Source organism: Cetorhinus maximus, chromosome 13 (genome assembly GCF_964194155.1).
Source record: "Cetorhinus maximus chromosome 13, sCetMax3.hap1.1, whole genome shotgun sequence".
Taxonomy (NCBI): domain Eukaryota; kingdom Metazoa; phylum Chordata; class Chondrichthyes; order Lamniformes; family Cetorhinidae; genus Cetorhinus; species Cetorhinus maximus.
The window spans coordinates 75,777,566-75,803,079 of NC_135891.1; the positions used below are offsets into that span (position 1 = coordinate 75,777,566).

A 25,514-nucleotide genomic window follows, 5' to 3' on the forward strand; every position below is an offset into this window, starting at 1 on the left:
ATCACCATGGGACTACTAGTGTCCTCTCGCAAATGGGGATATTTAAATAGTGCCTTTAATGTCAAAAGCCTCCAAAACCCTGTAGAGAAGAAGATTGAGCAACAGTTGATAACAGGGCAATAATTGATATAGGGAGTGACAAGGTATTGGAGGTGTTGGCAGGCTTAAAAGTGGACAAATCTCCAGGTCCGGATGATTTGTGTCCCAGACTGCTGAGGGAGGCAAGGGAGGAGATTGCAGAGGCTCTGACTCAAATTTTTAATTCCTCCCTGGCCACGGGGGAGGTGCCAGAGGCCTGGAGAACAGCTAATGTGGTTCCGCTATTTAAGAAGGGTTGTTGAGAAAAGCCAGGGAACTACAGGCATGTGAGTCTCATGTCAGTGGTAGGGAAACTATTGGAGAAAACTCTGAAGGAGCGAATCTATCTCCACTTGGAGAGGCAAGGTTTGATCACTGATAGTCAGCATGGCTTTGTCAGAGAGAGGCCATGCCTAACAAATTTGATCGAATTTTTTGAGGAGGTGACCAGGTGTGCAGATGAGGGTAGTGCAGTTGATGTAGTTTATATGGATTTCAGCAAAGCCTTTGACAAGGTCCCACATGGGAGACTTATAGAGAAGGCAAATGCACATGGGATACAGGGTAATTTGATAAAGTGGATTCAAAATTGGTTTAGCTGTAGGAGACAGAGGGTGATGACAGAAGGATGCTTTAGTGACTGGAAACCAGTGTCCAGTGGCGTACCACAGGGGTCTGTGCTGGGTCCCCTATTATTTGTCATTTATATAAACGACATAGATGACTATGTAGGGGGGTAGGATTAGTAAGTTTGCGGATGACACAAAGATTGGCTGGGTGGTTAACAGTGAGGTTGAGTGTCTTGGGCTACAGGAAGATATGGGCGGGATGTTCAAATGGGCAGATAAGTGGCAGATGGAATTTAACCCTGAAAAGTGTGAAGTGATACATTTTGGAAAGAGTAATTTGATAAGGAAGTATTCAATGAACAGCATGACACTAGGAAGTTCTGAGGAACAAAGGGACCTTGGCGTGTGTGTCCATAGATCTCTGAAGGCAGAGGGGCATGTTAGTGGGGTGGTGAAAAAGGTATATGGGACACTTGCCTTTATCAATCAAGGCATAGATTACAAAAGTAGGGAGGTCGTGTTGGAGTTGTATAGAACCTTGGTGAGGCCACAGCTGGAGTAGTGTGTGCAGTTCTGTTCGCCACATTATAGGAAGGATGTGATTGCACTGGAGGGGGTGCAGAGGAGATTCACCAGGATGTTGCCTGGGATGAAACATTTAAGTTATGAAGAGAGGTTGGATAGACTTGGGTTGTTTTTGTTGGAGCAGAGAAGACTGAGAGGCGACCTGATCGAGGTGTACAAGATTATGAGGGGCATGGATAGGGAGCAGCTGTTCCCCTTAGTTGAAGGGTCAGTCACAAGGGGGCGTAAGTTCATGGTGAGGGACAGGAGGTTTAGGGGGGGATATGAGGAAAAGCTTTTTCACCCAGAGGGTGGTGATGGTCTGGAATGCACTGCCTGGGAGGGTGGTGGAGGCGGGTTTCCTCACATCCTTTAAAAAGTACCTGGATGAGCACTTGGCACATCATAACATTCAAGGCTATGGGCCAAGTGCTGGTAAATGGGATTAGGTAGGTAGGTCAGGTGTTTCTCACGTGTCGGTGCAGACTCGAAGGGCCCCTTCTGCTCAGAGATTCTGTGAACAGTGGAAAAGTTAGAAGATAATTGAAAGCATGGTCAAACGAATGGCCATTCGCAGATTTTTAAAGTTAGGGATAGAATAGGCAAGTGGAGAGATTTGAGGAGGAAGGCCCAGGTATAAGGCCCAAGATGGCTGCAGGTTTTTATAGCACAGTACTCATTGGAATTTAGAAGAATGAGAGGTGACCTTATTGAAACATGTAAGATTCTCAGGGGGCTTGACAGGGTCGATGCTGAGAGGTTGTTTCCCCTTGTAGGAGAGTCTAGGACCAGAGGGCATAATCTCAGTGTAAGGGGGTCATCCATTTAAGACAGAGATGAGGAGGAATTTCTTCTCTGAGGGTAATGAACCTGTGGAATTCTTTACCGCAGAGAACTGTAGAGGCTGGGCCATTAAGTATATTCAAGGCGGGGATAGACAAATTTTTAATCAGTAAGGGAATCGAGGGTTATGGGGAAAAGGCAGGAAAGTGGAATTGAGAATTATCAGATCAGCCATGATCTCATTGAATGGCGGAGCAGACTCGATGGGCCAATTGGCCTACTTCTGCTCCTATGCCTTATGGTCTTGTATGACACAAGATGCGCAAGGGAGCGGAATCACAGTAGAGCAAAGTTGACTGCCCATCTGGTATAGATTGGGGGAGGCAATACCGTAGTTGTATTGTCACTGGACTAGTGATCCAGAGAGACAGAGTAATTCTCTGGGGACCTGGGTTCAAATCCCACCATGGCAGATGGTGGAATTTGAATTCAATAAAAATCTGGAATTATAAGTCTAATGACCATGAAATCATTGTCAATTGTTGTAAAAACCAATCTGGTTCACTAATGCCCTTCAGGAAAGGAAATCTGCCATCCTTGCCTGGCCTACATGTGACTCCAGACCCAGAGCAATGTGGTTGGCACTTAAATGCCCTCTGAAATGGCCTAGCAAGCCACTCCATTGTATCAGACCGCTGCAAAGTCTCAAAAAAGGAATGAAATCGGACGGACCACCCAGCATCGACCTAGGCACAGGAAATAACAAAGGCAAACTCAGCCCTGTTGACGCTCCAGAGCCCTCCTTACTAACATCTGGGGGCTAGTTCCAAATTTGGGAGAGCTGCCTCACAACAATAGTCAAGCAACAGCCTGGCATAGTCATCCTCATGAAATCATACCTTATAGATAATGTCCCAGGCACCACCACCATCATCCCTGGATATGCATGTTCCACCAGCAGGACAGACCCGGCAGAGGTGGCTGCACAGTAGTATACAGTTGGGAGGGAATTGCCCTGGGAGTCCTCAACATCGACTCCGGACCCCATGAAGTCTCATGGCATCAGGACAAACATGGGCAAGGAAACCTCCTACTGATTACCACGTACCGCTCTTCCTCAGCTGATGAATCAGTACTCCTCCATGTTGAACACCACTTGGAGGAAGCACTGAGGGTGGCAAGGGCACAGAATGTACTCTGGGTGGGGGACTTTAATATCCATCACCAAGAGTGGCTCAGTCGCACCACTACTGACCGAGCTGGCTGAGTCCTATATGACATAGCTGCTGAACTGGGTCTGCGGCAGATGGTGAGGGAACCAACAAGAGGGAAAAAGATGCTTAACTTCATCCTTACCAATCTGCCTGCTGCAGATGCATCTGTCCATGATGGTACCGGTAAGAGTGACCACTGCATAGTCATTGTGGAGATGAAGTCCCGCCTTCACATTGAGGATGCCCTTCATCTTGCTGTGTGGCACTACCACCGTGCTAAATGGGATAGATTTCAAACAGATCTAGCAACTCAAGACTGGGCATCCATGAGATGCCGTGGGCCATGAGCAACAGCAGAATTGTACTCGAGCACAATCTGTAACCTTGTGGCCTGGCATATCGCCCACTCTGCCATTACCATCAAGCCAGAATCCTGGTTCAATGAAGAGTGTAGGAGGGCATTCCCAAAGCAGCACCAGGCATACCTAAAAATGAGGTGTCAACCTGGTGAAGCTATAACGCAGGATGACTTGTGTGCCAAACAGCATAAGCAGCAAGTGATAGACAGAGCTAAGCAATCCCACAACCAAGAGATCAGATCTGAGCTCTGCAGTCCTGCCACGTCCCGTTGTGAATGGTAGTGGACAATTAAACAATTCACCGGAGGAGGAGGCCCCACAAATATCCCAATCCCTCAAATGATGGAGGAGCCCAGCACATCAGTATAAAAGATAAGGCTGAAGCATTTGCTACAATCTTCAGCCAGAAGCGCAGAGTGGATGATCCATCTCTGCCTCCTCCGGAGGTCCCCGGCATTACAGATGCCAGTCTTCAGCCAATTGGATTCACTCCACGTGATATCAAGAAACAGCTAAAGGCACTGGATACTGCAAAGGCTATGGGCCTTGCCAATATTTCAGCAATAGCACTGAAGACCTGTGCTCCAGAACTTGCCGCGCCCCTAGCCAAGCTGTTTCAGTACAACTACAACACTGGCACCTACCCAGCTATCTGGGGAATTGCCCAGGTGTGTCCAGTGCATAAAAAGCAGGACAAATCCAACCAGGCCAATTACCGGCCCATCAATCTGCTCTCGATCATAAGTGAAGTAATGGAAGGGGTCATCAACAGTGCTGTCAAGCAGCACTTGCTTAGCAATAATCTGCTCACTGATGCCCAGTTTGGGTTCTGCCAGGGCCACTCAGCTCCTGACCTCATACAGCCTTGGTTCAAACGTGGACAAAAGAGCTGAACTCCGGAGGTGAGGTGAGAGTCGCTGCTCTTGACATCAAGGCCGCATCTGACTGAGTGTGGCATCAAGGTGCCCTAGCAAAACTGGAGTCAGTGGGAATCGGGAAAAACTCTCTGCTGGTTGGAGTCATACCTAGCACAAAGGAAGATGGTTGTGGTTGTTGGAGGTCAGTCATCTCAGCTCCAGGACATCACTGCAGGAGTTTCTCAGGGCAGAGTCCACGGCCCAACCATATTGAGCTGCATCATCATTGACCGACCTTCCATCATAAGGTCAGAAATGGGATGTTTGCTGATGATTGCACAATGCTCACCATTCACGACGCCTCAGATACTGAAGCAGTTCATGCCCAAATGCAGCAAGACCTGCACAATATCCAGGCTTCGGCTGACAAGTGGCAAGTAACATTCACACCACCAGCACGCCCCTTGACATTCAGTGGCATTACCATTACTGAATCCCCCATGATCAACATCCTGGGGGTTACAATTGACCAAAAACTGACTGGACTAGCCATATAAATACTGTGACTACAAGAGCAGTCAGAGGCTAGGAATCCTACAACAAGTAACTCACCTCCTGACTCCCCAAAGCCTGCCCACCATCTGCAAGGCACAAGTCAGGACTGTGATGGAATACTCCCCACTTGCCTGGGATGAGTGCAGCTTCCACAACACTCAAAGCTTGACACCATCCAGGACAAACCCCGCTTGATTGGCACCCCTTCCACAAACATTCACTCCCACCGCACAGTAGCAGCAGTGTGTACCATCTACAAGATGCAGTGCAGGAATTCACCAATGCTCCTTAGACAGCACCTTCCAAACTCACGACCGCTACCATCCCGAAGGACAAGGGCAGCAGGTAGATGGGAACACCGCCACCTGTAAGTTCCCCTCCAAGTCACTCACCATCCTGACCAGAAACATATCGCCATTTCTTTACTGTTGCTGGATCAAATCTTGGAGATTCCTTCTTAGCAGCACTGTGGGTGTACCTACACCACATGGACTGCAGTGGTTCAAGAAGGCAGCTCACCACCACCTTCTCAAGGGCAACTAGGGATGGGCAATAAATGCTGGCCCAGCCAGTGAAGCCTAAGTCCCGTGAATGAATTAAAAAAAGGATTGGGATGTGGGCCTAGAGAAAGCCATGAAAGAATTTGTAAATAGGGTGAAGATTTTTATTTTGTGCATCATGAAATGGAACCAACTGAAGTTATTGAGATTTCATGCAGCACATGGTGTTGGGTTTGCAGGTCTGAATGAGTTGGAATACGTGGGAGAAGCTGATGAAATCATAGGAGAAATTAAATCTAGAAGTAACAAATTTGTAGAGTCACTGTTGCAGAGATGAATGTAAGCTACCCTTGTGCTTGAATAAATGCGGGATCAAAACAGATTCTAACTTTGGACACTGGTACATAGTGAGTTTCTGGCTGTGGAACTAACTTTGGGGAAACAGTCCTGTGTTTTTCCACAGAGGCCAAGTTAAGATGGAGACAGTCCAGTTTGTCCTTTTTGTTTAGAGTAGTGTTCTTCATTGCAAGGCCCACGAGCCAGTGGCAGCTACCACCAACGTGAAGTGCGATTTCCCCAACCAGTGCTATAGTGCTGCTCCGGCATCTCCAACCAGGGCCCAGAGAGCAGATTGCAGTGGAGCAGAGGCCCAGGGCCCCGGGCAGATGGGGCTGGCTGCGAGGCCCGGGGGGGTAAGTCGCTGCGAAGCGGAGCCCCAGGTTGTGGGGTGGGGGAAGACTGAGTGTGTGTGTTGGAGTGAGAGAGAGAGTATGTGTGGGAGATCCAGGAAACCGACCCATTCGTTGAGGAGTGAGCCGATCCTGACAGCAGCCTTCACCCACGGAGGTGCCACCTGGCATTTCGATGCAGTTAGTTACTGAAAATGTTCAAGGGGCAGCTGCCGTTACAGCAGGATGTGATGTATTTGAGTGCGCCATTATCTCCCCAAGAAAGAGAAGCTCTTTCTGCAGGCAAATCCCTCACCCCCAGCACTGAGGCGCAGCCAAATCAGTCTATTTCAAGCCTGCATTTCCCACCCGCCCCCCCAGAAAGAACAAATGTATTCTGCTTTTCAATTAATGTCCCTTCATCCTTTATGTTATCGCAAGCAGGAGTGAATCAGACAACGGCCTCTATTAAAGTAGTTGATGTGCCTATCATATTGCTTTTTTTTTGCTAAAGTGGCCCTTGCTTGAAAAATTGTTTAGAGTGATGGCAGTTTTGATGTTGGTCAGCTAACGGAATCATTTAAAATATCAAAGAGCACCGCAGCAATGGATATGTTCAGCTGCTTTCTGCATTCTTTTGCAATGGGGAAATTTGTGTTGAATATATGATAGTCGATATTTTTTTCTGTTAAATGATGCTTTTGTTTCAATAATTGGTGTTGCTTTGTTTTTGTAGTTAACTGGAAATTAATTTTCCCCTAACAGAGAACGTGAGAAGTGGGAGAGAGAGCGTATGCGAGAGCGCGAAGAGCGGGAGCTGCTCCAGCGGGAGAGGGAGCGGCTTGAAATTGAAAGGAAGCGTCTTGAGAGGGAACGGCTAGAACGAGAAAGGCTAGAACGGGAGAGAATCAGAATAGAACAGGTAAAACAAGGGCCAGGAAAAATATCAATCGTTAATTCATTCAAGGTGATGCTTTTAAACAAAAAAGACAAATCTAGGGGTACCCTTTCAGCTATTTTTGATTTAATAAGAGATATAGAAACACCCATCTAGTTGCATTTTGTGGCCTTTTAACCATTATGATCAACTCCAACTATGATAGTTTAATATAAGAAATATGGAAAGGTATATGGTCCATAATGTTCAATTCAAATAGAAATGATTAGTAGATTACATTTAGAATAAAAATAAGCTTTCTTTCCTCTATTATCTGCCGTATAACCCTAAAATGTCTTCCTTTTGCACAGGAGAGGCGGCGAGAACAGGAGCGAATTAATAGAGAGAAAGAAGAACTCCGACGTCAGCAGGAGCAAATGCGCTATGAGCATGAACGTCGTGGTGGAATTAAAAGACCATATGATAGTGATAGGTAAATGTTTAATCTGTAATGCCGCACACTGCCCTTTGCCTACTTGGTATTGTGTATAAACCTAAAAATGTTTTTCATCTTCCTCTTTCTAGACGAGACGATCAGTACTGGCCTGATCAGAAACGTATAGCCCTTGACAGTGACAGCAGGTATGGCAGTCATGGATCAGACTTTGGCCGCCCAGAAAGGTTCAATGACTTTGATCACCGAGATCGAGGTCGGGGGTTTCCAGATATGCAGGTGGACAGGTGAGTCGCAGTTCAGTGTAGATTGTAATGCTTGTTGAGACTGGGCAAATTAAAGGTGGAAGTGAATTATGCTTGCACATCCTCCTTGGATTTAGAGCATTGGTTGTTATGGGTATTTACAATTTGAGAATCCTACATCTGCAGTGGAGTTAAATTAGTGAATTATACAAACACACAAATAAACTATGAAACTTCATTATCTTGATGAATAAACCTGCAAGAATGGTGCCAAGGGAAGTGGAAACTCAGCTTTTCCCACAAAGCACAATATTGTGGTTTCGAATGCTTCCAGCTTTTTGGCTAAAAATTAAGGAACCTCAAGTTAAGTTTTTAACTTCAGGTTTGCTTACACAGTTGACTTTTAAAATATTCACTTACTAAAATTTGTTTGGTTGCATGTCTGTAATTCACCTGATTGTCAGAATCTTCCCTAAAGTTACTGGTGCCAAGTATTAATTGTGGGAAAACTGTTGACTGAAACAAGTTTGTTGATGTTAGTGAAAAATCCTAAAGCTTAAAATAACTTGGATACAATTTCTTGGGAGACACTGGACATACCAGAAAATAATAGTAAGTTAAAGCTTTTATCATTATTTATTCAAATGGGTGCCTGACATCAGCCTAACTGTTAATTTATAAATTGCTTAATTATGATTAAAATTTAAAGGATTCTAGTGATGAGAAGTGCAACATTTTGCATTTCTTCTCATGTATCGTACCATGCTGAGATAAGACACAGTATGAGTTCAATATAATGTGCTTTCCTACTCTGCCCTAAATCCAAATTTGCAACTACCAGTTGCCACCCATCATCTTCCACCACAGTCAGCTTTGCAGCTCTGTTTGAGCCATCAGTTGATAAATTGTTTTAATTAAACCTGAGCTAGAGTGACTGCCAGAGATTCTTTCTACTTGAGATTTTTTTTTGTAGGTAGTAGAAAGGGGAGACAATTATCATGTCAGTCGGGATTGTCTTGGGGCCCAGGTGCAAGATAAAATAGTGTTCCAGTCCTAAGATCTGTGTATTAAGGTGTCGATCTTGCCTGGTTTTTGCATTATGCTTCCATGTTTCCACTGGCCTTAATGAATTTTTACACAAGTGAAAGTGAGTTTGGTCATATTGTTGCTTAACATCATCTTTCTCTCTCTTCTAGGCGAATGGATCGGTTTGACCGCAGAGATAGTGGCCCACCACGTCGGGATGAAGGGCCATTTGGAGGAAGATTTGACAAGAGGCTTGAAGGATTCCATGATAGACGAGGTGGTAGTCGGGGCCGTGATATTGTTATGAAATCAGGTAGAGATCACGATAGACACCTTGATCATGGCTCCCACCGCAACCACAGTCCTCGGCGCGAATCTCCACGAAGAGGGCCGCCACGTGGCAACTGGAAACCTGAGCGGATGCCAGACAGGCGTGATTCTGGGTATGAATTAAATTCTTAAAACCAGATAAGATCTCAGAAATGTTATGTTCTTATGGACACTGGGATTTCTCAGGGTCGGAGAGGAAGAATTAAACACATGTAGAGATGTCACGTGGGTCTGTTGGAATTAGCATAATCTCTTAGGTGATAACCTGAAAATGACAACAGCTTTTTATTGAGTTTTTTTGGTCTGTCCCAGCATCAGTCATTGTAACAATTGGGGTGGATGATGCACTAGGTTGTATTGTCTGATGGGTAGGATGAGCATTGATAGGTCTGATTACCGTTTCTGCATTTTTGAAATGCAACGAATGCAGTGGAATTAGATTCTAATGATGCTTCAGCTGAGTACGAATGCATTTTCCTACGGTAAATTGCTTCTATGCAGTATATAATAAGTTTTAAAAGTTGCTGTAGGATGCGCATGACCATTGCAGGAATCTCTTCGGTTTGCATTTAAATATCTGGAATGGCATGGAAAATGAATGAGTTGAGATGTGTAATGCAAGACAGAAAGCCAACTTATTGCTGTTAAAACATTAAAAAGTTTACAAGAGGGAATGAGACGCCTGGTGCTTGAAAAGCTCTCCACTGCTCTTGAACTTCAGATTTAGTTGTTCAGCTGGAAAAATGACCAATCTAAAATTAGCTGGAATCCTTCAACAAACTTTATGTGGCATAATCTTGTATGGCCTAGCTGTTTACATTGGGCATGAATGAGTGAGCACTTTTAAGAATTTTTATCTGATCTACAAAGGATAGCACAGCAACAGATCGTACGGCTCAATCAGTCCATGCTGGTGTTTATGCACCACTCAAGTCTCCTTCTATCTTTCCTCATCTAAATCTATCATTATAACCCTCTGTTCCCTTCTCCTTCATATACTTGTCCAGCTTCCCCTTAAATGCATCTATACTATTCACTTAGCCACTCCAAATTCTCCTTCCAGTTCCAAATTCTCACCATTCTTTGAGTCAAAAAGCTTTCTCTGAATTCCCTATTGAATTTCTTGGTGATTCTATTAATATGTAATTGAAAATGGGTTGCTGTTGGATGCCACGCTGGTGCAAACCCTTTATCTTAATGGTGCTCCGTCGGGGTGTTTAACAGAACTTGAAATTATCCTTTTGGCCATTTAATAGAGAGTGGCAATCAAGTTCTCCAGTCTTTCTCAAGTGCTTACAGCTATCAAGACAGTCCACTGTAGTCATACTACCTAACAATTAAAAATCACAGTAGTTGAATGAAATATTTAAATAGTATTTTGGGAATTAATTTGCTAATGTGTATAGTATGTGTTTCTAGTTATGGCAGTCTGAATGCTTATATTAATATAATGATGTTGTGTTCCTTTCTTTCACAGTTCTCGAGGCATGATTGGTGATAGAGATGGGCAGGTAACATATTTCACTTGCATGAATTTATTAGTTACGTATATGGATTTGGAACTATGGGATTGTCATTTTCAGATCTTAAACGAGGATTGTTGTATCTTTCCTAGCAAGACAAATCCAACCTGGCCAGTTACCGCCACATCAGCCTACTCTCAATCATTAAAGTAACGGAAGGGGCTATCAACAGTGCTGTCAGGCGGCACTTGCTTAGCAATAACCTGCTCACTGATTCCCAGTTTGGGTTCCGCCAGGGCCATTCAGCTCCTGACCTCAATCCAGCCTTGGTTCAGACATGGACAAAAGAGCTGAACTCCCAAAGTGAAGTGAGAGTGACTGCCCTTGACATAAAGGCATAATTTGACCGAATGTGGCATCAAGGAGCCCTAGCAAAACTGGAGTCAGTGGGAATCAGGGTGAAAACTCTGCTGGTTGGAGTCATACCTAGCACAAAGGAAGATGGTTGTGGTTGTTGGAGGTCAGTCATTTCAATTCCAGGACATAGCTGCAGGAGTTCCTCAGGGTCATGTCCTAGGCCCAACCATCTTCAGCTGCTTCAACAATGACCTTCCTTCCATCATAAGGTCAGAAGTGGGGAATGTTCACTGATGATTGCACAATGTGCAGCACCATTCCTGACTCTCAAGACACTGAAGCAGTCCATGTCCAAATGCTGCAAGACCTGGGCACTATGCAGGCTTAGGCTGACAAGTGGCAAGTAACATTTGCACAACACAAAGTGTCATACAATGACCATCTCCAACAAGAGAGAATCTAACCATTGCCCCTTGATGTTCAATGGCATTATTATCACTGAATCCGCCACTATCAACATGCTGGGGGATACCATTGACTAGAAACAACTGGATTAGCCTTATAAATACTGTGGCTACAAGAGAAGGTCAGAGGCTAGGAATCGTGTGACAAGTAATTCTACTCCTGACTCCCCAAAGCCTGCCCACCATCAACAAGGCACAAGTCAGGAGTGTGACGGAATACTCCCTGGATGAATGCAGCTCCCACAACACTGAAGAAGCTTGACACCGTCCAGGACAAAGCAACCCGCTTGAGTGGCACCACATCCCTCCACCGCCGATGCACAGTAGCAGCAGTGTGCGGCATCTACAAGATGCACTGCAGGAATTCACCAAGGCTCCTTAGACAGCACCTTCCAAACCCATGACCACTACCACCTAGAAGGACAAGGGCAGCAGATAGATGAGAACACCACCATCTGGAGGTTCCCCTCCAAGTAACTCTCCACCCTGACTTGGAAGTATATCACTGTTCCTTCACTGTCGCTGGGTGGAAATCCTGGAACTCTCTAACCGCACTCTGGGTGCACCTACACCACAGGGACTGCAGCGGTTCAAGAAGGCAGCTCACCACCATCTTCTCAAGGGCAACTAGAGGTGGGCAATAAATGCTGGCCCAGCCAGCGAAGCCCACATCCCGTGAACAAATTTAAAAATAAATAAATAAAAATATGACCAGAAGGATGTTTGATAGCTATCACTTACAGAGAATGAGATCTGTTACTGAACATCACGCAAGGGTGGGAAGATCAGATTCACGTTGAAGGCACCGCATTTCTGAAGCCCCTCAGATGAGAGTCCTGCTGGAATTAATAGGCACATGGCATTGAACCTGTGTCAGGAGCATTCATATTGCAATGCTGCCCTCCGTAGGTTTTTCATAACCCTGAAGGCACTTGCCACTTAGGGAAAATGAGAGAAATCATAGACTTGGGGTAAAGGTTCTAAAAGCAACACTTAAAAGGACAGGTTTAAGGACAAATTTTTGGGTATCCAGGAATTGATGCATTTGATGATTCAGTTATAGAGGCACATAGATGAAGAAGGTCCACAGTGCAGTTGGGACTACCTGCTGGGATAGGGTATGTATCTTACAATGATAGCGAGGGTGGTAACAAAGCATTTGCATGTTTGTTATATTGACTCACTCCTGAAACTTGTTTGCTTGGAGCCCAAACTCAAGCTTTCAGTTATCTGACCACTGATTATTCTCAGTGGAGGAATGGGAGCATAGGGAAAGTAAACAGTCTTTTTCCACCTGTCTCAACGGCACTGAATGACTGTTTTTGTGATTCTTTTTCTTTACAGACATGTTTGACATTACAGGTAGAGTAACTGAAATCCGGCTACCAAAAACCGGAGGTGTCTGAAAATCAGACATTCTTTTCCCACGCTCCTGAGTAGCCAGTCTTGATCCCACATGAGCCAGCTCTGAATTGTTTGGGGAGTTGCTGCATTGGTGTGGCGGCATGCCAAGTACTGATTGGCTTCCCATGCCTCACGTTTAGTTTTCAGTTAGAACCGCAGGGTATTTTTAACGTCATTTCATTTTGATCTTTTCTCATTTTAAATAGGGTGAGCTGATGTAAGGAAGTGGAAGAGGCATGAAAGAGTTATTAAAGCCAATGCGTGAGAAGTGAATTAATATGAGCAGCGACATGGCCTTTAACCCAAAAGTGCTTTGCAATCATATCAATTAGTTTTCCCGTGTTCCCTATTCACTGAATTAAGGGGTTCCGTTATTATTCCGAAAACCGGCAAATTATGAAATCGATCCCGAGGTTGCTGGATTTGAGCTACTTTACCTGTACTCTGATATAAACCTAAATGAAAGACCAAGTGAGGAATGATATCAAGTTCATTGTTTTGTGACAGGCAGGATTCCTCAGTTTTGTGATCTTGGGAGAGTCTGCGTCATGAGAAAAAAAAACAAAAATACCTGGAAAAACTCAGGTCTGGCAGCATCTGTGGAGAGGAGCACAGTTAACGTTTCGAGTCTGCATGACTCTTCAACAGAACTAAGGAAAGATAGAAAAGGGGCGAAATATAAGATGGATTAAGGGGTAAGGTGGGACAAGAAGAGCCGGATAGAGGGCCAGTGATAGGTGGAGATAACCAAAAGATGTCTCAGACAAAAGAACAAAGAGGTGTTGAAGGTGGTGATATTAGCTAAGGAATGTGCTAATAAGTGACATTAAGGGTAGAAAGCAGGACAAGCAAGGTACAGATAGCCCTAGTGGGGGTGGGGTGGGGTAAAGGAATTGAAAAAAGCTAAAAGGTAGAGATAAAACAATGGATGGAATTACATTTAAAAATAATGGAAATAGGTGGGAAAAGAAAAATCTATATAAATTATTGGAAAAAACAAAAAGGAGGGGGACAATCGGAAAGGGGGTGGGGATGGAGGAGAGAGTTCATGATCTGAAATTGTTGAACTCAATATTCAGTCCGGAAGGCTGTAAAGTGCCTGGTCGGAAGATGAGGTGCTGTTCCTCCAGTTTGCGTTGAGCTTCATTGCAACAATGAAGCAAGCCAAGGACGGACATGTGGGCATGAGAGCAGGGTGGAGTGTTGAAATGAACGACAGGGAGGTCAGGGTAATGCTTGCGGACAGACCGAAGGTGTTCTGCAAAGCGGTCACCCAGTCTGCGTTTGGTCTCTCCAATGTAGAGGAAACCGCATTGGAAGCAACGAATGCAGTAGACTAAGTTCAGGGAAGTGCAAGTGAAATGCTGCTTCACTTGAAATGAGTGTTTGGGCCCTTGGACGGTGAGGAGAGGGTAAGTAGAGGGGCAGATGTTGCATCTTCTGCGGTTGCATGGGAAGGTGCCGTGGGAGGGGGTTGAGGTGTAGGGGGTGATGGAGGAGTGGACCAGGGTTTCACGGAGGGAACGATCCCTACGGAATGCCGCCGGGAGGGGTGAAGGGAAGATGTGTTTGGTGGTGGCATCATGCTGGAGTTGGCGGAAATGGCGGAGGATGATCCTTTGAATGTGGAGGCTGGTGTGGTGATAAGTGAGGACAAGGGGAACCCCATCATGTTTCTGGGAGGGAGAAGAAGGTGTGAGGGCGGATGCATGGGAGATGGGCCGGACACGGTTGAGGGCCCTGTGAACCACCGTGGGTGGAAAACCTCAGTTAAGGAAGAAGGAGGGCATGACAGAGGAACTGTTTTTGAAAGTGGCATCATCAGAACAGGTGCCACGGAGGCGAAGGAACTGAGAGAATGGGATGGACTTCTTACAGGAAGCGGGGTGTGAGGAGCTGTAGTCGAGGTAGCTGTGGGAGTCGATAGGCTTGTAATGAATATTGGACAGTCTATCACCAGAAATTGAGTCAGAGAGGTCAAGGAAGGGAAGGGAAGTGTCAGAGATGGACCATGTGAAAATGATGGAGGGGTGGAAATTGGAAGCAAAATTAATAAATTTTTCCAGGTCCAGACGAGAGCATGAAGCAGCACCGAAGTAATCATCGATGTACCGGAGAAAGAGTTGTGGGAGGGCGCTGGAGTAGGACTGGAACAAGGAATGTTCCACATACCCCATAAAGAGACAGGCATAGCTGGGGCCCATGCGGGTACCCTTAGCCACACCTTTTATTTGGAGAAAGTGAGAGGAGTTTAAGGAGAAATTGTTCAGTGTGAGAACAAGTTCAGCCAGACGGAGGAGAGTAATGGTGGATGGGGATTGTTCGGGCCTCTGTTCGAGGAAGAAGCGGAGAGCCATCAGACCATCCCGGTGGTTGGGCTGACATGATTCTACCTCCTACCCAAAATCCACAAACAGGACTGTCCCGGCAGACCGATCGTATCAGCCTGTTCCTGCCCCACGGAACTCATTTCTTGCTATCTTGACTCCATTCTCTCTCCCCTTGTCCAGTCCCTTCCCACCTACATCCATGAATCCTCTGACACCCTACATCATATCAACAATTTCCAGTTCCCTGGCCCCAACCGCCTGCTCTTCACCATGGACGTCCAATCCCTCTAGACCTCTATCCCCCACCGGGATGGTCTGATGGCTCTCCGCTTCTTCCTCGAACAGAGGCCTGAACAATCCCCATCCACCACTACTCTCCTCCGTCTGGCTGAACTTGTTCTCACACTGAACAATTTCTCCTTAAACTCCTCTCACTTACTTCAAATAAAAGGTGTGGCTAAGGGTACCCGCATGGGCCCCAGCTATGCCTGTCTCTTTATGGGGTATGTGGAACATTCCTTGTTCCAGTCCTACTCCAGCGCCCTCCCACAACTCTTTCTCCGGTACATCGATGATTACTTCGGTGCTGCTTCATGCTCTCGTCCAGACCTGGAAAAATTTATTAATTTTGCTTCCAATTTCCACCCCTCCATCATTTTCACATGGTCCATCTCTGAAACTTCCCTTCCCTTCCTTGACCTCTCTGTCTCAATTTCTGGTGATAGACTGTCCAATATTCATTACAAGCCTATCGACTCCCACAGCTACCTCGACTACAGTTCCTCACACCCCGCTTCCTGTAAGGAGTCCATCCCATTCTCTCAGTTCCTTCGCCTCCGTGGCATCTGTTCTGATGATGCCACTTTCAAAAACAGTTCCTCTGACATGCCCTCCTTCCTTAACTGAGGTTTTCCACCCACGGTGGTTGACAGGGCCCTCAACCGTGTCCAGCCCATCTCCCGCGCATCCGCCCTCACACCACCTTCTCCCTCCCAGAAACATGATAGGGTCCCCCTTGTCCTCACTTATCACCCCACCAGCCTCCGCATTCAAAGGATCACCTTCCACCAACTCCAGCATGATGCCACCACCAAACACATCTCCCCTTCACCCCCCAGCCCCCCCCCCGGTGGCATTCCATAGGGATCGTTCCCTCCGTGAAACCCTGGTCCACTCCTGCATCACCCCCTACACCTCAACCCCCTCCCATGGCTCCTTCCCATACAACCGCAGAAGATGCAACATCTGCCCCTTTACTTCCCCTCTCCTCACCGTCCAAGGGCCCAAACACTCATTTCAAGTGAAGCAGCATTTCACTTGCACTTCCCTGAACTTAGTCTACTGCATTCGTTGCTCCCAATGCGGTTTCCTCTACATTGGAGAGACCAAACGCAGACTGGGTGACCGCTTTGCAGAACACCTTCGGTCTGTCCGCAAGCATTACCCTGACCTCCCTGTCGCTTGCCATTTCAACACTCCACCCTGCTCTCATGCCCACATGACCGTCCTTGGCTTGCTGCATTGTTGCAATGAAGCTCAACGCAAACTGGAGGAACAGCACCTCATCTTCCGACCAGGCACTTTACAGCCTTCCGGACTGAATATTGAGTTCAACAATTTTAGATCATGAACTCTCTCCTCCATCCCCACCCCCTTTCCGATTTTCCCCCTCCTTTTTGTTTTTTTCCAATAATTTATATAGATATTTCTTTTCCCACCTATTTCCATTATTTTTAAATGTATTTCCATCCATTGTTTTATCTCTACCTTTTAGCCTTTTTCGATTCCTTTACCCCACCCCACCCCCACTAGGGCTATCTGTACCTTGCTCGTCCTACTTTCTACCCTTAATTAACACATTTCTTAGCTAATATCACCACCTTCAACACCTCTTTGTTCTTTTGTCTGAGACATCTTTTGGTTATCTCCACCTATCACTGGCCCTCTATCCAGCTCTTCTTGACCATCCCCCCCCCCCCCCCACTTAAACCAGTTTATATTTCGCCCTTTTTCTATTTTTCCTTAGTTCAGTTGAAGAGTCATGCGGACTCAACGTTAACTGCTCCTCTCCACAGATGCTGCCAGACTTGCTGAGTTTTTCCAGGTATTTTTGTTTTTGTTTTGGATTTCCAGCATCCACAGTTTTTTGCTTTTATCTTAGTGTGTCATGAGCCTTGTTTTTAATAGAAGTAGGATGCAAGGTGGAGGAAAAGCACAAACGTATTTGGAATTTTAAAGGAGCAAGAGGGTTCAGAAGAGCACTAACCATTCTGATATTGATAAAATTGGAGAACTGCAAAATGAAACAGCCAATATGTACTTGTCCAGGTTTCATCACTGAGCAGTAATCTTCTTCAATATCCCAATATGGGAACTATATGTTAAAAACTGTTGTTGATCACAACATTAATTTGAAAGGAATATATGGAAAAATTAAAGCATTAAATGAGTCATCATTCTACATAGTTTCTTTAAGCAAACTTAAAATATTTGTATTATGTCTGTTCAGCATTATCCTGATGGAAGGCATGGAGGACCAGAACGCCACAACCGCGATTCAGGGTCACAGCGAGAGGGTTGGGGCGGGTCTGGTGGCGGCTATGGACCAGACATGAAACGTGTAGGAGACAACAGGGGAGGAATTATGCCTCGCCAATCAAGGTAAGTATTTGATAAAACTGCAAGAACAGGTTGAACTTAAGTCTAGAATTAGAGGAAAGAAGGACTGAGGCAAGGTATAAGGGTGGTGAATATTGGAGATAGGCAGTTTATGGAGGACAGAATATTTTGGGTTATAGGGAGCTACGGTCAGGAGGCAAAGTTTGGAGTGATATGTAAGTCATTATTCATTCATGCTGATGGTGAACTTTGGAGGAATCATGGAGGAGCTTTTTGATTTATTTTGAATTGGGAGATGACCCAAGCATGGATAAGGATTTCAGCTGAGGTAGGTGAATAGGCCATTCCTTTAAACCTATTCGGCTGTTAATTTAGATTGACTAATCTGTACCACAACTTCATTCACCAACCTTTCTTTGGTATCCTTTGATAACCTGGCGTAACAAAAATTTATCAACCTCAGTCTTGAAAAGTTCTGTTTGACTCAGCATTCAGAACCTTTTACAAGGGACAAGTTCCAGATTTCCACAGACTAGATTAAGTGCTATGAGGTAAGGCAAGAAGAGACAGTTTTGGAGCACAACACCAGTGTAGACCTGTTGGGTGAATGGTCAATTTCTAAGCTGTAAAATTCAATTCTATAGACCCCTTAATCATTCTAACATCTTGATTAGATAACCCTTTAATCAACTCAAGGGAATATTAACCAAGCTTTTGCAACCTGTTAATTTAACCCTGGTATCATTCTGTTGCAGAGGCGGAAGTAATCATTTTGATGATCAGGATATTTTTGAATGGGCAGTTAGGGAGGGAGATGAAATATGGTGACAGTATAGAATCTTTGACCAAATTCAGTGCCTTTGGTATCTCCAGTGTTCACTTCAAGGAAATTCTGGTTATTATGTATTTGAGAGGGAAAGATGTAGTACTGGATATTGTACATATTAAAGACACTCCTGTGCCCATGGTTCGTGTAGCTGATGGGCATAGTATAACAAAGAAGCTTGAAGGGCAGTGTGTGAAATTTTAGGGTGTAATGCAGGAGGATGAGTATGTTTGGGGGAGTCGTTGCGACAGGAATTCCATTGTTGCTGCACTGGCTGACTAGGGCAAATGAGCCATGTAAGAGCATACCTACAGAAATGGTAAGTGACTAGAGAAGGTAGAGATGAATGGCAAAAAAAGACAGGTAATCATGTTTCACAGGAGATACTGATCACGGCTGCTTGTTTTATGGATGGGTGCAAATCAATAGGGAGTTGTGGGAGAGGTGAACAGCAGAGACATGTTTAAGATCCTTAGGAAGATAGGAACAGGAGTAGACCATTCAACCCATCAGGCCTGAGTCGCCATTCAATACCATTTTTATTCATTCATGGGATGTGGATATCAGGTGTTTCTGCGGCCATAGTCCACATGACTCCAGGATGGTATGTTGCCTCCCTGGTGCCAGGGTCAAGGATATCACTGAACGGCTGCAGGGCATTCTAAAAAGGGGAGGACAAACAGACAGAGATCATGGTACATATTGGTACCAGCGACATAGGCAGGAAGAGAGATGAGGTCCTGCAAGCAGAATTTAGGGAGCTGGGAAGCAGATTTAAAAAACAGGACCTCAAAAGTAATCAGTGGATTACTTCCGGTGCCACACTCTAGTAAGTATAGAAATAGGAGATTAGTCCAAATGAATGCGTGGCTGGAGAGATGGTGCAGGAGGGAGGGCTTTAGATTTCTGGGACATTGGGACTGTTTCTGGGGGCGGTGGGACCTGTACGAGGCGAACAGGTTGCACCTGAACCGGAATGGGACCAACACCCTTGCGGGCAGGTTTGCTAGTGCCGGTGGGGGGATGTTTAAACTAACTTGGCAGGGGAATGGGATCCTGAGAGGAGGTTCAGCAGGCACAGCCAAAATTAGAAAAGAGAGCAAGTGAGTCTGGAAGGCATAGAAATTATAGGCCAGTTAAGGCACAAAGGAGTTTGGCAGGGTTGGATGGTGTTTATTTTAATGCAAGGAGTCTGACGAATAAGGCAGAGGAGTTGAGGGCACAAATCAACACATGGAAGTATGATGTCATTGCTGTCACAGAGACATGGTTGAGAGAAGGGCAAGATTGGCAGCTCAATATTCCAGGATATAGGGTCTTCAGGCAAGACAGGAAAGGAGGTAAAAGAGGAGGGGGTATCGCAATATTGATCAAGGAATAAATTACAGCAGTAAGAAGGGATGACATCTTAGAAGGCACCTCAAATGAAGCCATATGGGTAGAATTTAAAAACAAAAAAGGAGCTGGGAGTGCATTATAGGCCCCCAGACAATCAAAGCGAAATAAAAGAGCAGACATGTAGGCAAATTTCAGAGAAGTGTAAAAATAATAGGGTAGTAATAGTGGGGCATTTCAACCTCCCCAACATTAACTGGGTTAGTCATATTGTGATAGGTTTAGAGGGAACGGAATTCTTCAAATGCAACCAGGAGAGCTTTTTAAGCCAGTATGTAGAAGGCCCTACAAGAGAGGAGCGGTCCTGGACTTAATTTTAGGGAATGAAGTCGGGCAAATAGTAGAGGTATCAGTGGGGGAACATTTTGCAGATAGTGATCATAATTCCGTTAGATTCAAGGATGATTTGGAAAAGGACAAGGATGGGCCAGAAATCAGAGTTCTATACTGGGGGAAGGCCAATTTTAATAAGATCAGATATGATTTGGCCAGAGTGGACTTGGAGCAGCTATTTTTAGGTAAATCTGTGTCAGAGCAGTGGGACTCATTCAAGAAGGAAATAGGGAGAGTACAGGGCCAACATATTCCAGTAAAGATAAAGGGTGTGTCCAACAAATCCAGAGAACCCTGGATTTCGAGGGATATAAAGGATTGGTTAAAGAGAAAAGGGGAGGCTTATGGCAGATACCAAGGGCTGAAAACAACGGAAGCCCTAGAGGAGTATAGAAGGTGTAGGGGGATCTTAAAAAATGAAATTAGGAGAGCAAAAAGGGGGCATGAAAAAACATTGGCGGGTAAAATAAAGGAAAATCCAAAGTCATTTTACAAGTACATTGAGTAAGAGGATAACTAGGGAAAGAGTAGGGCCCTTTAAGGACCATAGTGGTAATTTGTGTGTGGAGCCGGAAGGACGTTGGTAGGGTCCTAAATGAATACTTTGTGTCGATGTTCACAAGGGTGAAAGGGACGACATGGGTATGGAAATCAGGCAGAAGGACTGTGATATAATTAAATAAATTAGCATAGAAAGGGAGGAGGTTCTAAGTGGTCTGGCAAGCTTAACAGTAGATAAATCTCCAGGCCCGGTTGAAATGTATCCCAGGCTGTTGAGTGAGGCAAGGGAGGAGATAACAGGGGTGCTGGCAAAAATTTTCAATACCTCTCTGGCCACAGGAGAGGTGCCAGAGGACTTGAGGACAGCCAATGCGGTACCGTTATTCAAGAAGGGAGGAAGGGATAAACCAAGGAACTACAGGCCAGTCAGTCAAACCTCAGTGGTGGGGAAACTATTGAAAGCAATTCTGAGGGACAGAATTAATCTACACTTGGAGAAGCAGGGGTTAATCAAGGACAGTCAGCATGGTTTTGTTAAGGGAAGGTCATGTCTGACCAATTTGATTGAATTTTTCGAAGAGGTGACCAAGTGTGTAGATGAGGGCAATGCATGTGACGTAGTCTACTTGGACTTAAGGCTCTTGACAAGGTCACACATGGGAGACTGATGACAAAGGTAAGAGCCCATGGGATCCAAGGCAATTTGGCAAATTGGATCCAGAATTGGCTGAGTGGCAGGAAGCAGAGGGTGATTGTCGAGGGGTGTTTTTGTGACTGGATGCCTGTATCCAGTGGGGTTCCACAGGGATCGGTGTTGGGTCCCTTGCTGTTTGTAGTATATATAAGACTTGAATGTAGGAGGGTTGATCAGCAAGTTGGCGGATGACACAAAAATTGGTGGGGTGGTAAATAGTGAGGAGGATAACCTTAGATTACAAGAGGTTATAGACAGGCAGCTAAGATGGGCTGATCAGTGGCAAATGGAATTTAATCCGGGCATGTGTGAGGTGATGCACTTGGGCAGGACAAACAAGGCACGGGAATACACGATGAATGGTAGGACCATGGGAAGTACCGAGGATCAGAGGGACTTTGGTGTGCATGTCCACCGGTCCCTTAAGGTAGCAGGACAGGTAGATAAGGTGGTTAAGAAGGCATATGGGATACTTGCCTTTATTAGCCGAGGCATAGAATATACGAGCAGGGAGGTTATACTGGAACTGTATAAAACGCTGGTTAGGCCACAGCTACAGTATTGCGTGCAGTTCTGGAATCCGTATTATAGGAAGGATGTGATTGCACTAGAGAGAGTGCAGAGGAGATTTACCAGGATGTTGCCTGGGCTGGAGATTTTTAGTTATGAGGAGAGATTGGATAGACTGGGGTTATTTTCCTTGGAGCAGAGGAGATTGAGGGGGCACATGATTGAGGTGTATAAAATTATGAGGGGTTTAGATAGGAAGGAACTTTCCCCCTTGGTGGAGGGATTAATAACCAGGGGGCATAGATTTAAGGTAAGGGACAGGAGGTTTAGAGGGGATGTGAGGAAGAATTTTTTCACCCGGAGGGTGATGGGAATCTGGAACTCTCTGCCTGAAAGGGTGGCAGAGGCAGAAACCCTCATAACATTTAAGAAGTATTTGGATGTGCACTTGTGATGCCATGGCATACAAGGCTATGGGCCTAGTGCTGGAAAATGGGATTAGAATAGTTAGGTACTTGTTTGATTGGTGCAGGCTTGATGGGCCGAAGGACCTTTTCTGTGTTGTAGACCTCTATGACACTGGCTAGGCCAGCATTTATCGCCTATCCCTAATTGCCCTTGAGAAGGTGGTGATGAGCTGTCATCTTGCAATGCTGCAGTATATGTAGTGTAGGTACATCCACAGTGCTGTTAAGTAGTTCCAAGATTTTGATCATGGCTGATCATCCACTTCAATGCTTTTCTCCCACACTATCCCTACACCCCTTTATGTCATCTGTCAATCTCTGCTTTAAACATACTCGATGACTGAGCTTCCATCTGGGATAGAGAATTCCAAAGATTCATAACCCTCTGAATAATAAAAAAACTCTCATCTCAGCCCTAAGTGGCTTCCCCTCAGTTTGAAATTGTCACCTGGTTCTGGACTCCCCAGCCAGAGGGAACATCTTACCTTCATCTACCCTGTCTGTCCTTTTAAGTATTTTGTAGGTTTCAATGAGATCACTTCTCATTCTTCAAAACTAGAGAATACAGGCCCAGTTTCCCCAATCTCGCTTCTTTGGCAGTCCTGCCATCCTGGGAACAAGTCTGGTGAATCTTCGTTGCATTCCTTGTATGGCAATATCCTTCCTAAGGTAAGGGGACCAAAACTGCACACAGCTCCAGGTGTGGTTTAACCACGGTTCTATTGAAGCAGGACTTTACTCCCCCTGTACTCAAATCCTCTTGTGATAAAGGCTAATATACCATTAGCCTTGCAATTGCTTGTTGCACCTGCATGTTAGCTTGCAGCTCCCAACAACACTCAAGAAGCTTGACACCATCTAGGACAAAGCAACCTGCTTGATTGGCACCCCATCCAAAAACCTTCACTCCTTGCACAGTGGCAGCACTTTGTACCATCTACAAGATGCACTGCAGGAACTCACCAAGGCTCCTTAGCACCTTCCAAACCCACAACTGCTACCATCTAGAAGGGCAAGGGCAGCAGACACGGGAACACCACCACCTGGAAGTTCCTTCCAATCCGCACGCCATCCTGACTTGGAAATATATCACCGTTACTTCACTGCCACTGAGTCAAAATCCCTAGAACTCCCTTCCTAACAGCATTGTGAGTGTACCTACACCACATGGACTGCAGCGGTTCAAGAAGGTGATTCAACACCACTTGAGGGCAATTAGGGGAAAGGCAATAAATGCTGGCCTAGCCAGTAACACCTACATCCCATGAGTGAATTAAAGTGACTTTTGTACACCCAGGTCCTTTTGTACATCTGCACTTTCTAATCTTTTAGCATTTAAGCAATACCCTTCACATCTGTTCCTCCCACCAAAGTGGATAACCTCACATTTTTCCACATTATATTCCATCTACCATGTTCTTGCCCACTCACTAAGTCTGTCCAAATCCCCTTGAAGCCACTTTTCATCTCCGTCCCAACAGGCATTTCACCTAGCTTTGTCACCTGTGAACTTGGAAATATTACATTTGGCCACCACATCCAAATAATTGATATATATTGTGAACAGCTGGGGCCCCAGTACTGATCCTTGCAGTACCCCGCTAGTCACAGCCGCCTGCCAACATGAAAATGATCCATTTATTCCTACTATTTTCTGCCTGTCAACCAATCCTTAATCCATGCCAGTATATTACCTCCTATCCCATGTGCTTTCATTTTGCTAACCAACTGTAATGCTTTATCAAAAGCTTTCTTAAAATCCAAGTGTACCATGTCCACCGACTCCCCTTTATCAGTTCTGTTAGTAACATCCTCAAAAGACTTACAGGTTCGTCAAACATGATTTCCCAATCATAAATCATGTTGACTATGCCCAACCGGATCATTATTATCCAAGTGTCCATTTATCACATCCTTTTAGAATAGATTATATCATTTCTCTGCTACTGATGTTAGGCTAACAGATCTGTAGTTCCCTGTTTTCTCTCTCCCTACCTTCTTAAATAGCAGGGTGACATTTGGAGAGGAAGGAGGTTGGAAATGGGGCAGTCAGCAGAGAAGATTAGCTGAGAATGGACTTTTTGGCAAGGTGACATTGGAGATATCCAAGGTAAAAAAGGCCCATTTACAATGGTAGGAAGCACAGAAGCAAGGAATGGTAACTGATTAGGAATTTCGTAGGTGAATGATTGAGCACTCAACTGAGTCTCATAAAGGAGATGAGCTTCGAGATTGCTGTAGCAGGGATGAAGAACTAGTGAGTATAGAGGGCAGGGGTTAAGGGAAGAACACGTAAAGTAGTTTGTGAGTGAAATTATGGAGGGGTTAAGTTCATGCATAAAACTAAGAGTGATGTAGTGGCACAGAAATGGAATTGAATTGTAGTTCCCCCTTCCTGCCCCTTGCATATTTCTTGGAAATATCTTTAGATGTTGTCTCATTGGCTCATTTACATTGTAAAATATTACTTTTGCTTGTACAGAGATGGTAGGGATTGGAATAGTGACCATGGACGGAAGATGGAAGGCCATCCAGAACGCTCTTGGCAGGGTAACCTGGAAGCAGGAATGATGGGAAGAGATCCTGATCGTTGGCAAGGTAACCTTTTAGGACAGAAGTTTGTAATGAAAAGTCAGTGGTCTTTTTTAAAAGATTCCAATCTTGATTGATTAGCCCGGTCATTCTTGAGCTGTGATCAAGATCACCATTTTACCTTAATTTATTTCCAAATGCTTTTCTCTACACTTCATCTATATCACTGATAACCAAATAATTGCAAGTTGCTGGCTAATCATTTTACACTTACAGCAGTTGTTTCAGGTAATATGAGCTAAGCATGGATTATTTTTTGAAGTAATTTTGCGGCAAGACTACATCTTTGCCAGCCTTAAGTTAACTAGTGAGTTGTGTACTTTAACTGGAGTGTCCAATTTTGCAACCATAGTCAAAATCTAAATTGTTTGCCTGACAGTCCAGGTTTAATGTCACAGTTGTCTATTTGAAATAGCTTTTTGTTTTAGAATTACAAGTTTTCTAAACTTGATCAATAATTAAACCTGTTTGTTTTAGCAT

The 25,514-nt window shown here is 45.0% G+C and overlaps 1 protein-coding gene across 2 annotated transcripts in view; it reads left to right on the plus strand.

The window, feature by feature from the left end:
• The window catches only part of safb (scaffold attachment factor B), a 77,019-nt gene that overhangs the window by 46,197 nt on the left and 5,308 nt on the right, over positions 1–25,514 (plus strand). For both annotated transcript variants that reach the window (XM_078555588.1, XM_078555587.1), the window contains exons 15-21: positions 6,913–7,069; positions 7,396–7,517; positions 7,610–7,765; positions 8,920–9,192; positions 10,557–10,590; positions 17,607–17,758; positions 24,925–25,040. In XM_078555588.1, the coding sequence (XP_078411714.1) occupies positions 6,913–7,069; positions 7,396–7,517; positions 7,610–7,765; positions 8,920–9,192; positions 10,557–10,590; positions 17,607–17,758; positions 24,925–25,040 (1,010 nt within the window). The remainder of the gene's footprint in view (positions 1–6,912; positions 7,070–7,395; positions 7,518–7,609; positions 7,766–8,919; positions 9,193–10,556; positions 10,591–17,606; positions 17,759–24,924; positions 25,041–25,514) is intronic.